This window comes from Salmo salar, chromosome 23 (genome assembly GCF_965601325.2).
Source record: "Salmo salar chromosome 23, fSalSal1, whole genome shotgun sequence".
Classification (NCBI taxonomy): Eukaryota; Metazoa; Chordata; class Actinopteri; order Salmoniformes; family Salmonidae; genus Salmo; species Salmo salar.
The window spans coordinates 37,627,462-37,643,195 of NC_138313.1; the positions used below are offsets into that span (position 1 = coordinate 37,627,462).

The 15,734-nt window shown below is 45.3% G+C and overlaps 1 protein-coding gene across 3 annotated transcripts in view; it reads right to left on the bottom strand.

Annotated features, from left to right (window-relative positions):
• Positions 1 to 15,734, bottom strand: part of LOC106584524 (uncharacterized) — a 41,399-nt gene that overhangs the window by 9,696 nt on the left and 15,969 nt on the right. For 2 of the 3 annotated variants that reach the window (XM_082968094.1, XM_014169926.3), the window contains exons 3-8: positions 10,001 to 10,433; positions 9,707 to 9,846; positions 9,229 to 9,481; positions 5,377 to 5,514; positions 3,113 to 3,156; positions 1,181 to 1,349 (exon numbers count right to left, since the gene is read on the bottom strand). In XM_082968094.1, coding sequence (XP_082824220.1) covers positions 1,181 to 1,349; positions 3,113 to 3,156; positions 5,377 to 5,514; positions 9,229 to 9,481; positions 9,707 to 9,846; positions 10,001 to 10,433 — 1,177 coding nt within the window. The remainder of the gene's footprint in view (positions 1 to 1,180; positions 1,350 to 3,112; positions 3,157 to 5,376; positions 5,515 to 9,228; positions 9,482 to 9,706; positions 9,847 to 10,000; positions 10,434 to 15,734) is intronic. The other variant, XM_045706336.2, reaches the window with a different exon arrangement.

The following is a 15,734-nucleotide window of genomic DNA, read 5'->3' on the forward strand; positions in this document are numbered from 1 at the left end:
GGAACGCAGTTTTAACCAATCAGTATTCAGGATTAGACCCACCCTATTGCATAAAGAACAGCATAACATAGCTAGACACAATGAGTAACAAAGTCTAGAAACAAAGTAAGCATGGCATGCTAGTGATCTGATGATGCAATAGGGACTTCATGGGAGAGCAGTAGGAGGGCCTCACACACACAACTACTCCCATGTACTTATAGTATGACTCAGGCACCACTCAGGAGATGAGAAAGCAAGCTCAGCCTAGCCTCAAGTGCCCATCAATCCTCTCCCAAATTATAGAGTAGACAGATGGTTTGACGGACTGGGCCTGACTAAGGCCATGTGACTGACTTTGATGTGTGAACACTGACACTGACAGGTTTCCATACAGTTGTTGACCAATTTTCACGCAAATATTCTAAAATCCCACCAGAGGGGTGTATCTATCAAACTGACGTTGCAGATAAAAGGCTGAGCGTGATGACATAGTGCACATACAAATATTTTTAGCAGTTTAATTCCCGTGTACCGAATAAAACATACAAGTTAAATGGGTTTCCATCGCATGTTCAACTCTACTAATTGTTTTGTCGGTAGAAAATATTGAATTATGTAGCAAATGTGCCCGCTCTGGTCTACAGTGCGAGTATAGCCTACAGTCAATCATTGATCATCATGTCCCCAGAATAAGACTCTCGATATTTATTGGAAAGGAGCATCAAGCTCATCAATGTGCACTTTCATGACTCTGTGAAGTTCATCTGACTCTACAGCAGCCCCAAAAAACTGCATGCTTTCCCAACGAGTCAGAGTGGGACAACCACAAAACATATCATCGCGTGACTCCAAGTTTACTTCGATATGATGGTTATTATATCAATATTTGCGCATAAAGGCGTTTCCATAGCCATTTCTCGTATAATTAATTTTACATACACAAAAAGATCCCACCTTATCTAGCGTATTTTGTTTGGTTGACATTTGGAAAGTTTGCAGACAAATTTGCTGTGTCCGTCAGGCCTGTCATGATATGTTTTATCCGACATGTACTTTACTCACATAAAAAGGTTGGATGGAAACATGGTTACTAAGGTTGATATGAGTCTGAGGCTGAGGTATAGTATAACTATGTATGTGTGAGACTGACACAGTGTGTCACCTATGGAGAGGCAGAGAAGTCTGGCTGAATAGTCACCATATGAAATCCTTCATCACAGCCCCCACCAATGGGGCCTCTGTCTGTCGGGACGGAGGGAGGGGCAGAAACAAGGTGGGAGCTAACCTCAATGGCGGTGGTGTATTGCTCCAGCCTGTCATCGATCTTGGCGAGGAGAACAGGGGGCTGTGTCTTCTTGAAGCTGTTGCTGTATCCAAAATAAAGACACTCAGTCAGAGGAGCGTGAAATACAACACAGGAAGACAAATGGTTGGGGGAAGAAAAACAATAACGTTTTACTATCTCATCTGACTGGCAACAGGCCTGCAAGTGAGCACGGATCATCCTTTCACTCCCCTATTGAAATATCCTACTGGGGACAGACGTCAGTTCAATGTCTAGTTTTGATTTACATTTGTTTAAGTTGTCAACTTCTGTGAATTCAATGTGAAATCAACAAAAAATTCCACCATGTTTTTAAATTTAAGATAAAAGTTGGGTGAAAAACAGACAAAATTCTCTTACGTCGATGACTTTTTTCAAATTGTCAGTTTTCAACGTTGATTCAACGTCATCACATATAATCTTTGGGCTGAAATGATGTAGAAACAAAGTTGATTCAACTAGTTTTTGCCCAGTGTGGGGATACACCCCCTTGGTAAAATGAGCCATTTGAATCTGCACTGCAATTAGACAGGGGATGGGATTGCATGGCCTCTTGCAGGGACTTCTGTCAACACTGTCTATCAGGCCCAATATGAGGCTTGTTCGCTGACCACAGTGGGAACCTGTGTGAAGGACCCCTACACACACACACACACACACACACACACACACACACACACACACACACACACACACACACACACACACACACACACACACACACACACCACCAGCTGCCTAAAACCCACTACACAGAGCTAAAGTCAGACATATACAATAATAACAAAAACAAATCAGGTGGGTACATCTGAAAATGGTGAGCTTATTCCCTGCATTTCAAAATGGACCCCAAAGCTACTTATATTAGTAAGAGAACTCCCATGTAAGGCATGAGCCATTAGCCTGATAGGGCTGGCTAGTTTGAAAATTAAATAGCTTCTTTAGGCATGGCAGGATTGTTTTAACATGATAAACGGCCCACAAATCTTTATTTGGAGGGTCTTTTGCTCTGCAAAGACGTTCAAATTGGCTTGGCTAAATGATGTCATGCTTTCTAACTGCATGAGAGAAGGATGTTATAAGTAAAAGGGCGAAGGAAGCGTCTGTCTGTCACCCATAACTTCTTCTCCAGAATGCTTTGATTTGGTCTAATAGTGTTTTTACACACATCAACACGGGTGCGTAACACCCACATCAAAGGACTGTCACTAAACTCTTCCCCGTCCTAGATTAAAACATGATGTCACACTCAATTCTTCAGATCTCAAACCTGCACCTGGATGATAAAGTCGTTATTACGCCCTGTTTTCATTCACACTCTCCATATTCATTTAACCCGGACCTGGCCTCTACTACTCCAACTGTTCAGAGCTTTTTACCACTGATAACTGACTACTGTGGTCAGACTGCATGGAGCCACACCGCAGTCCCACAGTCCAGAGCTATAGCTCACCAGCCACCAGAGAGAACCCAGCCAGCCCAGGCACCAGCCCCCACATCTGGTCAGAGTTAACCAAGCCATAAATCACCCAGGTTGACAAAGGTGATGCACTGAGAGAGGTTTAGAGGTCACCACTGGCCCTCTTTTTCTATGTTTACTTTTACACACCAGCCATTTAGCCGGCATAACTGCTGTTCTGCCATAGATAGCACCTCTCCATCCAGGCTTCCTCAGGGGGACCCAGTGGGACTTTGGTCAACTTCAAGTTGCAACCAAGATTTAGAAAGAAACTGTGAGAGTACAATTTAAACAACTTAGGGTGTGGAATTGTTTGTTTGCTTTGTGTCATTGTGAAAATGCCTCACCTTTTCTTTAGGGATCGGTTCAAGGATTCCGTTCTCTCTGTGATCTGAAAAAGATGAGGAGGATGTTGAAGGGGATTGTTTTGGAATTAGAATAGAACAGTGAAGTGTTCCATGACTTCTAGAATTGTCAGACTGGATTCTCATGATCAATGTGATGCTAATCACAGCCCTGGATTTAGCCTGATGCAGTAGAGATCTCTTCCAAGTCAAACAGAGCAATGTTCTACTGGTCTTTATCAACCGTCTCCATCTGCCTGTATCTGTCCGTTTATATTACCAGAGAGAGATTCAAGCTAACTCTGCCTTAATCCAAGGTTTACTGCAGGCATAGTTATAATGAAATCAGGGTGTGGGAAGGCTCCCAAAACCCATTCCTTACCTTGAATCTGTGTATTTACTGCATTACAGACTGAATCATAGTAAAGAAAATGTGTTTGGGATTACAAGTCTTAGGTTAATCATTAATCAAAACACTAATATTTGTATGAGAGGGGTTCTAGTTTGAGGCAGGGTCATAATGTCCTGTCCTTTACCCTTGCTTGCCAAAGAGGTCATAGTTCAAAGGATCCAGCACCAAGCTCTGGTTCCTCCCACACAGAAGGATCCCTTATGTTACTGTTCACTGTTCAGCCCTGAACCTGAATCAAATAGCACAGCATGTTGACCCCAACTCACAGAGCATGTATTTTCTCCTGTCAAAATCTATTCATTCTCTCTCTAAAATTACACACATAATCAGAGGGAATCTCATGACAGCACTAAGGACGAAGGCCCAAGGACACCACCACAGCAACCCCATCACCACATAGCCCTGTACAGTCGGGTTAGAAAGTGAAAATAAGAGATAGTGGATGGAAACTTAATATTAAAGAGATAGTGGATGGAAACGTAATATTAAAGAGATAGTGGATGGAAACGTAATATTAAAGAGATAGTGGATGGAAACATAATATTATTAGTAGCTGAACTTGTTGCCTGTCAAGGAGACGATTAGGCGACTGAATGCTTCATGCAGCGAGTGCATTTATGACAGATGAGAGCTACATTATATATGCATCTGGTTGTAAAAATGTAATTAGCTATCTCAATGATCTGACTGATATATTAAAGTCAGAGTTGAGCCAGGCTCATAAAGCAAGCTCATAGGGTTGGGGTGTTAGAAATGACATCCAGCTCTAAAAGGTTATCTAGGGCCCTTACTGGAGTCTCCTGGCAGAACACAAAGCCAGTAACTGTGATTAGGCTACATATCCTAATGGGATCTGAGTGGATTATGAATCCTGTTGAATGTATCTGACAGGCAACAAGTCTAATGAAATGATACAAGAAGCAGGAGTACAGTACACTACTCAACACTTCACAACATGCCATGCAGTGTAAATGCTAAAATCCACACAAATCAACCCATGGAAACACATTTTTTATTATTATAATTTTTAAAAATTGAGCTTTTATTTAACTAGGCAAGTCAGTTGAGAACAAATTCTTATTTACAATGACAGCCTACCGGGGAACAGTGGGTTAACTGCCTTATTCAGGGACAGAACAACAGATTTTTACCTTGTCAGCTCGGGGATTCAATCTAACCACTAGGCTACCTGCCGCCAGTATATCTGTATCTGTATACAGAATATCTGTATATTAACTAAGTGAATGACTTACTACCCTACTTTTTACAGAGCGAGGTGGAAGGAGTTAAGGACAGTAACACAGAACAGTGTAAACACAGGCTGTCAGAGCGACCGTTTGTCCATGGGCTGAAAAACTATGACATAGTATGGTCTCTGCCTTTGTCATTCATTGGAATGGAGGTACAGTATGTATGTAGAGACATGCTGTCAGAGCAAATTAACATCACACAGACATAGACCTGGTGGTAATTGACACAAAACAGTGAATACTGATCGACTTCAAAGCTGCACGTCTCACACACACACACACACACACAAACGCCAACACAGATCGCAAACCCATTTGTAAATGTGTGTGACCTGATCACACTACAAGCATTGTGGTGGAGACTGTGGCAAATTCTGACATTTAAAACACACACATGCAACTTACAGGCTTAAAACTGAACACAATGGCTGTAAAGATGGTATAAAATCACATTTTAGTCTTTTTGAGCAATTTATTTTGGGGGAAAAATACTGAAAACAAAGGTATCATTATCATATCATAAGAACAGTACTTGTCGTATATGACCATGGTCAATGACGACAAACCATGGCTACATAGACAGAGGAAACAGACACGTTAGCTACCTTGTAGATGGAGCCTTTGGGACTGAGCGGGCTAAACATCTCCTCTCCGTCCACGCTGGAGGTACTGAGGCTCTTCATCCGCTCTGCTGCCTCCATCCTCCTCCTCTCTATGTCCTCCTTCATCCTCCTCTTCTCCTCCTGTACATGAAGACACAATGGTTCAGTATTGCCCAAGATGAGAAGACAATTGTCTGCACTTAGTTAAAAGGGTTCCAAAAGGGTTTCTTTGGCTGTCCACATAGGAGAAGATTGTTTGGTTCCAGGTAGAACCCTTTATGGTTTCAGGTACCCCTTTTGTGTTCAGTGTAGAACCTTCTGTGGAAAGGTTTCCCAATAGAACCTGAAAGGGTTTTACCTGGAACTAAAAGGGTTCTACAAGGAACCAATCAGGGTTATTCAAAGGGTTCTCCTACGGGGACAGCCTGAAAACCCTTTTAGGTTCTAGATAGCACATTTTTTTCTAAGAGTGTACCACATGTGATAATAGCTACATTATAATGTATAATAGGCTCCTGTTGGAGAGCTTATAAGGCAAAGGGGTGGCTCATTTAGTGAGTGCTACATTCAGCTGTTGTATATCTTATGGCCTTAGGCTTTACAATTTATTTAAATTTTAAATCCCAGCCCCCATCCCCGCAGGAGGCCTTTTGCCTTTTGGTAGGCCATTGTAAATAAGAATTTGTTCTTAACTGACTTGCCTAGTTAATTAAAGGTTCAATAAAAAATAACACATAAGATAATAATAGCTGCTTAGCTGATTTAAAGCTCCTTTTGCATGTGTGATGTATGTGTTTAACATAGTGATGGGTCATTTGTGAATGAACAACTCTTTTTAAACAGATCTTTTTGGTGGAAATTAAATCGGTGAAAGAGCCAGACAATGATTATCTGCAGATAACTTGTAAAAAATATTCCCTGAAGGACATTCTCACTACAGGAACAATAGATAGTGGGAGAGCACCTCATTCAGGTCCATGCACATTTTTGCAGTGCTTAAAAAAATTATTGTCATTTTATTGGCAGGCGATCTAATAATTTGGTCAGGTAAAAATGTATATGAACTCACATTTCACGATCGGACATAATAGAAGGCAGATTTTACGGTTTACATTCACAATTTCTGTCACGTCCTGGCCAGTATAAGGTTAATTGGTATTGTAGTTTGGTCAGGACGTGGCAGAGGGTATTCGTTTTATGTGGTTCGGGGTGGTGTGTTTTGTTGAAGGGGCATTTGGTTTAAGTATTCCGGGGTTTTTGGGCACTGTTTGGTTTTCAGGTATTCTATGTTTAGTCTAGTATGTCTGTTTCTATGTTTGGTTAATTGGGGTTGGGACTCTCAGTTGAAGGCAGGTGTTGTCTATCTGCCTTTGATTGAGAGTCCCATATATTAGGGTGTGTTTGTGTTTGTTATTTGTGGGTGATTGTTCTGTGTTAGCCTTGTGCCTTGCAGACTGTCAGTAGATCGTTCGTTTTCTTGTTTGTTGTTTTTGATTTAATTAAATGTTCAAAATGAACAACCGCATACCTGCTGCGTATTGGTCTACCTTTTCCGACGACGATTTCGCAATATCGTCAGAAGACAAAGAAGTGTGTGACAGAATCACCCACCATTCCAGGACCAAGCAGCAGAGGAAGGAGCAGAGGAATTTCGAGTTGGACTGGCGGTAGAAGTGTACCTGGGAGGAAGTGCTGGACGGGGCCGGACCTTGGCACCAGGCTGGGGATTATCGCCGCCCGCAGTGGGAAATTGAGGCAGCCAAGGCAGAGAGGCGGAGGTACGAGGCCATGGACGCGCTGAGGGTGAAGCACGAGAGGCACCCCCAAGAATTTTTTTTGGGGGGGCACACGGGTAGTTTGGCTAGGCATAGGAAGAGCCGGAAGCCAGCTACCCGTGGTTATATGGAGGAGCGTATGGGGTGGAGAGCGCCATAGTGCGCTCCTCAGCGAAACATCTCACCCATACGCACGCACAGTCCGGTGCGCGTTGTTCCAGCCCCTCGCAGGTGCCGTGCTAGAGCGGGCATCCAGCCTGGTAGGAGGATGCCCGCGCAGCGCATCTGGTCGCCGGTACGCCTCCGAGGACCAGGCTACCCAACTCCCGCTCTACGCACGGCTACCATCAGGCCCCTGCACAGCCCAGTCTGCCCTGTACCAGCACCCCGCTCGTACAGGGCTACTAGTTCCATCCAGCCAAGACGGGTTGTGCAGGAGGTAAGATCAAGACCGACTGTGCGCCTCCATAGCCCTGGATTTCCAGCTCCTGTCTCTCGTGCGGACCCGGAAGTGCGTCAACCCAGTCCGACTCGTCCTGTTCCCGCTCCCCGCACTAGCCTTCAAGTGCGTAAACCCAGCCACGCCAGTCAACAGTCACCGGAGCTGCCCGCCAGTCAACAGTCGTCATCAGAGCTGCCCGCCAGTCAACAGTCGTCATCAGAGCTGCCCGCCAGTCAACAGTCGTCATCAGAGCTGCCCGCCAGTCAACAGTCGTCATCAGAGCTGCCCGCCAGTCAACAGTCGTCGGAGTGGCCAGACTGCGCTGAACTGCCGGAGTGGCCAGACTGCGCTGAACTGCCGGAGTGGCCAGACTGCGCTGAACTGCCGGAGTGGCCAGACTGCGCTGAACTGCCGGAGTGGCCAGACTGCGCTGAACTGCCGGAGTGGCCAGACTGCGCTGAACTGCCGGAGTGGCCAGACTGCCCAGACTGCCCAGACTGTCCCGAGTTGCCAGACTGCCCAGACTGTCCCGAGTTGCCAGACTGCCCAGACTGTCCCAGGTTGCCAGACTGCCCAGACTGTCCCGAGTTGCCAGACTGCCCAGACTATCCCGAGTTGCCAGACTGCCCAGACTGTTCCGAGTTGCCAGACTGCCCAGACTGTCCCGAGTTGCCAGACTGCCCAGACTGCCCCGACAGCCTGGAACGGCCTGAGCCGGAGCCACCTCCAGAAATAGGTGGGTTGGGGAGGGGGGGTGTAGCACAGTGCCGTCGTTGACGGCAGCCACCCTCTCTTCCCTCCCTTTAGTAAGGGGGAATTTTTCTTTTTGGTGTTGCTCTGGGTTATTTTTGTTAAGGTGCTTCCGGGGTTAGCACCTTTAAGGGGGGGTACTGTCACGTCCTGGCCAGTATAAGGTTAATTGGTATTGTAGTTTGGTCAGGACGTGGCAGAGGGAATTCGTTTTATGTAGTTCGGGGTGGTGTGTTTTGTTGAAGGGGCATTTGGTTTAAGTATTCCGGGGTTTTTGGGCACTGTTTGGTTTTCAGGTATTCTATGTTTAGTCTAGTATGTCTGTTTCTATGTTTGGTTAATTGGGGTTGGGACTCTCAGTTGAAGGCAGGTGTTGTCTATCTGCCTTTGATTGAGAGTCCCATATATTAGGGTGTGTTTGTGTTTGTTATTTGTGGGTGATTGTTCTGTGTTAGCCTTGTGCCTTGCAGACTGTCAGTAGATCGTTCGTTTTCTTGTTTGTTGTTTTTGATTTAATTAAATGTTCAAAATGAACAACCGCATACCTGCTGCGTATTGGTCTACCTTTTCCGACGACGATTTCGCAATATCGTCAGAAGACAAAGAAGTGTGTGACAGAATCACCCACCATTCCAGGACCAAGCAGCAGAGGAAGGAGCAGAGGAATTTCGAGTTGGACTACTTTTTCATGCTTCTAAGTACATTTTTAAGCACTACTGAACAAAGAGCCATTTGGGAGCTAAATGAAGGGCTCTTTTAGGTGAACTGAGCCAAATGATCCGGCTCAATGAAAAGACTCGGAATGCCCATCACCATTTAATCTATTTCTGTGTGTGTATCTTAAGGTCGTGGGCATCATAATATGTCTACAAAGTATTTGACCATCACCTCCTCCTTGGCTAGACGCTGTTGCTCCTCCTCTCTGCTCCTGCGCTCCTCCTCCTTCCTGACCTGGCGTCTCTCCTCCCTCCTCCTCTTCAGCTCCTCTAGCTCCTGCTCGGCCTCAGCCTGCTTGTGTTTGAGCTGCTCAAGCTCCTGGTTTTCCTTCTCCGCATGGCTCCGTCGGATCTTCTCCAGCTTGGCCTCTGTCTCCAAGATGGCCTCCTCCTCAACCTCTGCCGCTGCCATTCGTACCACAGCCCTGGGAGAGATGGAGGGAGAGATGGAGGATGACTGCATGGAGGAACAAAGGTGGATATATAGAGGAGGAGGATGTGAAGAGAGTTTTCACCATCCTGATGGTTTAGAATGTGAAACATCTAGGGAGTTACAATGTGAATTGCGATGTGATTTGCTTGCCATGTAACTGAATTTGGAAGCAGGTCTGGTGAGACATATCCATATACCATAATACGCCATTATTTACCTGGGAGCCCTTAGTTTGGTTTTGACCATGTATGATGTCACTTTCTCCCCAGCTGTGTCTCCGTTGCCATGCTTTGCCTCTGTATGCAGGATGACTTTGGATGTGTACGAGACCTTCACCTCTTTGCTCTTCTCTTTCACCTGGAGTTGCAAAGAACATTTAACATCTCCAAAGTTGACTATTTCAACGACATACATTTTTGAATAATCATATTCATAATTTTAATTTTCTTAGTTAATCACATATTTGCCTATAATATATATATATTTTTAAATCAGTAATGCTAAAGAGTACCTTCTCCCCAGCATCAAGTCTTTGGTCCTCCTCTCTCTTCTTCAGCACTCTCATCTGCTCCTGCCTCTGTTTCTCTGCCTCCTCTTCTCTCTCCCTCTCTTCTCTAACCACCTCCTCCTCTCGCTCCCTCCCTTTCCTCTCACTTTCCTTTCTTCCCCACTTCTTCTCCTCTTCATCCTCCACTTCTGCCTTGTGACTCTGCTGGCGAGAGGTGGATGTGGTGGGGGTGGCTGAGCCAAAGAGGGTATGTGGTGTGGAGGGCTTTGCGGCACCGTTCAGGGGCCTCTGGTCCTGCTCCTCTGTGGCCTGACTGAGCTCCTCCATGCGCTGGGCCTGCTGCCTGCGTCTCTCCAGCCGCTGGGTCCAGTCACTGAAGCCCTCATCCTCCTCCATAGAGGGAGAGCTGCTGCTGGGCTTCAAATCCCTATCATACCTGGGACACAAAGAGGAGCATGGAGAGATAGAACAGGTTAGGTCACCATTCAGATGAGCATCATGAGCTAATCTTGGTTGAGTTTCCAAAACCTTTGTAGCACTAAGACCATCTTAAGTCCATTGTTAGGCAATGGATGAAATGGGATCTTAGTACTACCAATGTTTTGGAAACTCACCGCTAGTCTGAGAGGGAAGTAGACTTTGCTAGCTTCAGTTTATAACATGAAAGAACTATAGGGGTATGTGAATGCAAGGATTGCTTAACCAAGGGGTTCCCAAACTTTCACTCGGGGACCCCCTTCCAGCATTGGGAAACATCCCGCGCCACCCCTCTGCGTGTGCACGCGCCACGTCTATTTCTATGGGCACAAGCACTGTTAATGAAACAAACTTTTCACACCCCTCTTGTTGGTGGAGAGAATATGTTCCAGGTTTAAAGTTTATTTCCTACAATTCTATACATTTTGTCATGGGGTGCAAAGAATATTTTCCCATTTGAAGCTAATTTTCTTGCAATTCTATCCATTTTGCCATGTCTAATGTGTATTCATGTGATATTTAAGTGACAAAAAAATTACAACAATATGGGCTAAAAACCTTAATAAAAAACGTTAGCTGACATAAGCTAGTAGATCTGGACATTTCTGACAAGTTATAAATAGCTCAATAAGATACGGTTGAAGTCGGAAGTTTAAATACACCTTAGCCAAATACATTTAGACTCAGTTTTTCACAAATCCTGACATTTAATCCTAGGAAGAATTCCCTGTCTTAGGTCAGTTAGGATCCCCACTTTATTTTAAGAATGTGAAATGTCAGAATAATAGCAGAGAGAATGATTTATTTCAGCTTTTATTTCTTTCATCACATTCCCAGTGGGTCAGAAGTTTACATACACTCAATTAGTATTTGGTAGCATTGCCTTGAAATTGTTTAACTTGGGTCAAACGTTTCGGGTAGCCTTCCACAAGCTTCCCACAATAAGTTGGGTGAATTTTGGCCCATTCCTACTGACAGAGCTGGTGTAACTGAATCAGGTTTGTAGCCCTCCTTGCTCACACATGCTTTTTCAGTTCTGCCCACAAATGTTCTATGGGATTGAGGTCAGGGCTTTGTGATGGCCACTCCAATACCTTGACCTTTCCTGCCTCATGATGCCATCTATTTTGTGAAGTGCACCAGTCCCTCCTGCAGCAAAGCACCCCCACAACATGATGCTGCCACCCCCGTGCTTCACAGTTGGGAGGGTGTTCTTCAGCTTGCAAGCATCCCCCTTTTTCCTCCAAACACAACGATGGTCATTATGGCCAAACGGTTACATTTTTGTTTCATCAGACCAGAGGACATTTCTCCAAAAAGTACGATCTTTGTCCCCATGTGCAGTTGCAAACCGTAGTCTGGCTTTTTTATGGCGGTTTTGGAGCAGTGGCTTCTTCCTTGCTGAGTGGTCTTTCAGGTTATGTCGATGTAGGACTTGTTTTGCTGTGGATATGGATACCTTTCTACCTGTTTCCTCCAGCATCTTCACAAGGTCCTTTGATGTTGTTCTGGGAATGATTTTCGCACCAAAGTACGTTCATCTCTAGGAGACAGAACGCATCTCCTTCCTGAGCGGTATGACGGCTGCCTGGTCCCATGGTGTTTATACTTGCGTACTATTGTTTGTACAGATGAACGTGGTACCTTCAGGCATTTGGAAATTGCTCCCCAGGATGAACCAGACTTGTGGAGGTCTACAATCTTTTAAAGCTAAACTGAGTCAGATGGTAGAGAGAGGACTACAGTTTCCTAATATGACCACCAAAGAGGTGTTTTGGTTGGTGTGAAACATCCCAAAGTGCCAAACAATGGTTCTACAGCATGGGTCAACATGGGTTCTATAGTATGGGTCAACATGGGTTCTATAGTATGGGTCAACATGGGTTCTATAGTATGGGTCATTATGGGTTCTATAGTATGGGTCAACATGGGTTCTATAGTATGGGTCAACATGGGTTCTATAGTATGGGTCAATGTTGGTTCTATGGTATGGGACAACATGGGTTCTATAGTACAGGTCAACATGGGTTCTATAGTACAGGTCAACATGGGTTCCATAGTATGGGTCAACATGGGTTCTATGGTATGGGTCAATGTTGGTTCTATAGTATGGGTCAACATGGGCTCTATAGTATGGGTCAACATGGTTTCTTTAGTATGGGTCAACATGGGTTCTTTAGTATGGGTCAACATGGGTTCTATAGTATGGGTCAACGTTGGTTCTATAGTATGGGTCAACATGGGTTCTATAGTATGGGTCAACATGGGTTCTATAGAATGGGTCAACATGGGTTCTATAGTATGGGTCATTATGGGTTCTAAAGTATGGGTCAACATCGGTTCTATAGTATGGGTCAATGTTGGTTCTACAGTATGGGTCAATGTTGGTTCTATAGTATGGGTCATTATGGGTTCTATAGTATGGGTCAATGTTGGTTCTATAGTATGTGTCAAACATTAGTTTTATTAGTTGTATTATTATGTACAGGATACACATGGTATATGTAACAGTGTAGGTTCCGTCCCTCTCTTCGCCCCAACCTGGGCTCGAACCAGGGACCCTTGCACACATCAACAACTGACACCCCACGAAGCATCGTTACCCATCGCGCCACAAAAGGCGCGGCCCTTGCAACGCAAGGGGAAACCCTACTTCAAGTCTCAGAGCGAGTGACGTCACTGATTGAAACGCTATTAGCGCGCACCACCGCTAACTAACTAGCCATTTCACATCGGTTACATGTACACTGTCCAACTAAATGCTAACATGGGTTTTATTACATGTGTAAAACATGGGTTCTATAGTAAAGGCTACAGTATATGTCAACTACAGTGTCGGTGAGAACGGACGTGGCCCACACACAGCTAACAAAGCCATCTCCCAGCAGCCCAGCAAGTGGAGGGGAGGTGGGTAACAGAAGGAGAGGTGTAGATGAGGACAGGAGCTGCTGCTGAGCCTGTCTATGAACATCATCAGGCACAGATCAAAGCACACAACACAGGGAAACAGCTGGAACAGCTTGTAGACTGGCTCTGGTGTTGTTGTTTCTCCTCTACAGCCACTGCTGCAAGTGTGTGTGTGTGTGTGTGTGTGTGCGCGTGCGCGCGGTGAGATGGTAGGCGGTTGACACCTGATTTCAACAAATAAACACTTGGGTTGGGAGAGGAGTGGTGAGGAACTGTGGGCTGAAGTAAGAACAACATTAACTGAGATTAGAGCTGGCAGGAACACAGAATCAGCCCTGGGTTCTTTTAGCATAAAAGATACACAGTGATACCAGGGGAGAGAGAGACAGACAGACAGGGGGCTTACGAGGACAACAGGGCTTACAGAGACCCAGATAACCAGAGACAACACAGACAAATTAACTGGCACCTGGGAGTCGAGAGCAACTAGCTTCCGTCAACCGGCATTAAGTGATTTCTGTAACGAATGCTTAAGAGCCGGTGACTAACTGCAGGGAAGGAGGTGGAGCCTAATGTGGGGACCATGGTAGACAGTATTGTGAGGAACATGGTAGACAGTAATGTGGGGACCATGGTAGACAGTAATGTGGGGACCATGGTAGACAGTAATGTGGGGACCATGGTAGACAGTAATGTGGGGACCATGGTAGACAGTAATGTGGGGACCATGGTAGACAGTATTGTGGGGACCATGGTAGACAGTAATGTGGGGACCATGGTAGACAGTATTGTGAGGAACATGGTAGACAGTAATGTGGGGACCATGGTAGACGGTATTGTGAGGAACATGGTAGACAGTAATGTGGGGACCATGGTAGACTGTAATGTGGGGACCATGGTAGACAGTATTGTGAGGAACATGGTAGACAGTAATGTGGGGACCATGGTAGACAGTAATGTGGGGACCATGGTAGACAGTAATGTGGGGACCATGGTAGACAGTATTGCGAGGAACATGGTAGACAGTAATGTGGGGACCATGGTATACAGTAATGTGGGGACCATGGTAGACAGTAATGTGGGGACCATGGTAGACAGTAATGTGGGGACCATGGTAGACAGTAATGTGAGGAACATGGTAGACAGTATTGCTAGGAACATGGTAGACAGTAATGCGGGGACCATGGTAGAGAGTAATGTGGGGACCATGGTAGACAGTAATGTGGGGACCATGGTAGACAGTAATGTGGGGACCATGGTAGACAGTAATGTGAGGAACATGTTACACAGTAATGTGGGGACCATGGTAGACAGTAATGTGGGGACCATGGTAGACAGTAATGTGGGGACCATGGTAGACAGTAATGTGAGGAACATGTTACACAGTAATGTGGGGACCATGGTAGACAGTAATGTGGGGACCATGGTAGACAGTATTGTGAGGAACATGGTAGACAGTAATGTGGGGACCATGGTAGACAGTATTGTGAGGAACATGGTAGACAGTAATGTGGGGACCATGGTAGACAGTAATGTGGGGACCATGGTAGACAGTATTGCGAGGAACATGGTAGACAGTAATGTGGGGACCATGGTAGACAGTAATGTGGAGACCATGGTAGACAGTAATGTGGGGACCATGGTAGACAGTAATGTGGGGACCATGGTAGACAGTAATGTGAGGAACATGTTACACAGTAATGTGGGGACCATGGTAGACAGTAATCTGGGGACCATGCTAGGCAGTAATGTGGGGACCATGGTAGAAAGTAATCTGGGGACCATGCTAGGCAGTAATGTGGGGACCATGGTAGAAAGTAATCTGGGGACCATGCTAGGCAGTAATGTGGGGACCATGGTAGAAAGTAATCTGGGGACCATGGTAGAAAGTAATCTGGGGACCATGGTAGACAGTAATCTGGGGTCCACGGTAGACAGTATTGTGAGGAACATGGTAGACAGTAATCTGGGGACCATGGTAGACAGTAATCTGGGGACCATGGTAGACAGTAATCTGGGGACCATGGTAGACAGTATTGTGAGGAACATGGTAGACAGTAATCTGGGGACCATGGTAGACAGTAATGTGAGGACCATTGTAGGAATCCTATTTGGTTAAAATAAGTGGATAACTGTGGATACAGTCATCTCCTCTCCCTAATTCTATAACTCAACATCTGAGGCATGTAGAGAAATGCTGTGAGACCAAGGCTGCGTCTTAAATTGAACCTTGTCCCTACAATGTGCACTCGTAGCGCTGTGGTCAAAGTAGTACACTTTATAGGGGATAGGGTGCCATTTTTGGACAGTGTACCAAATTCAAATCAAATCAAATGTTATTGTGAAGGTAAAG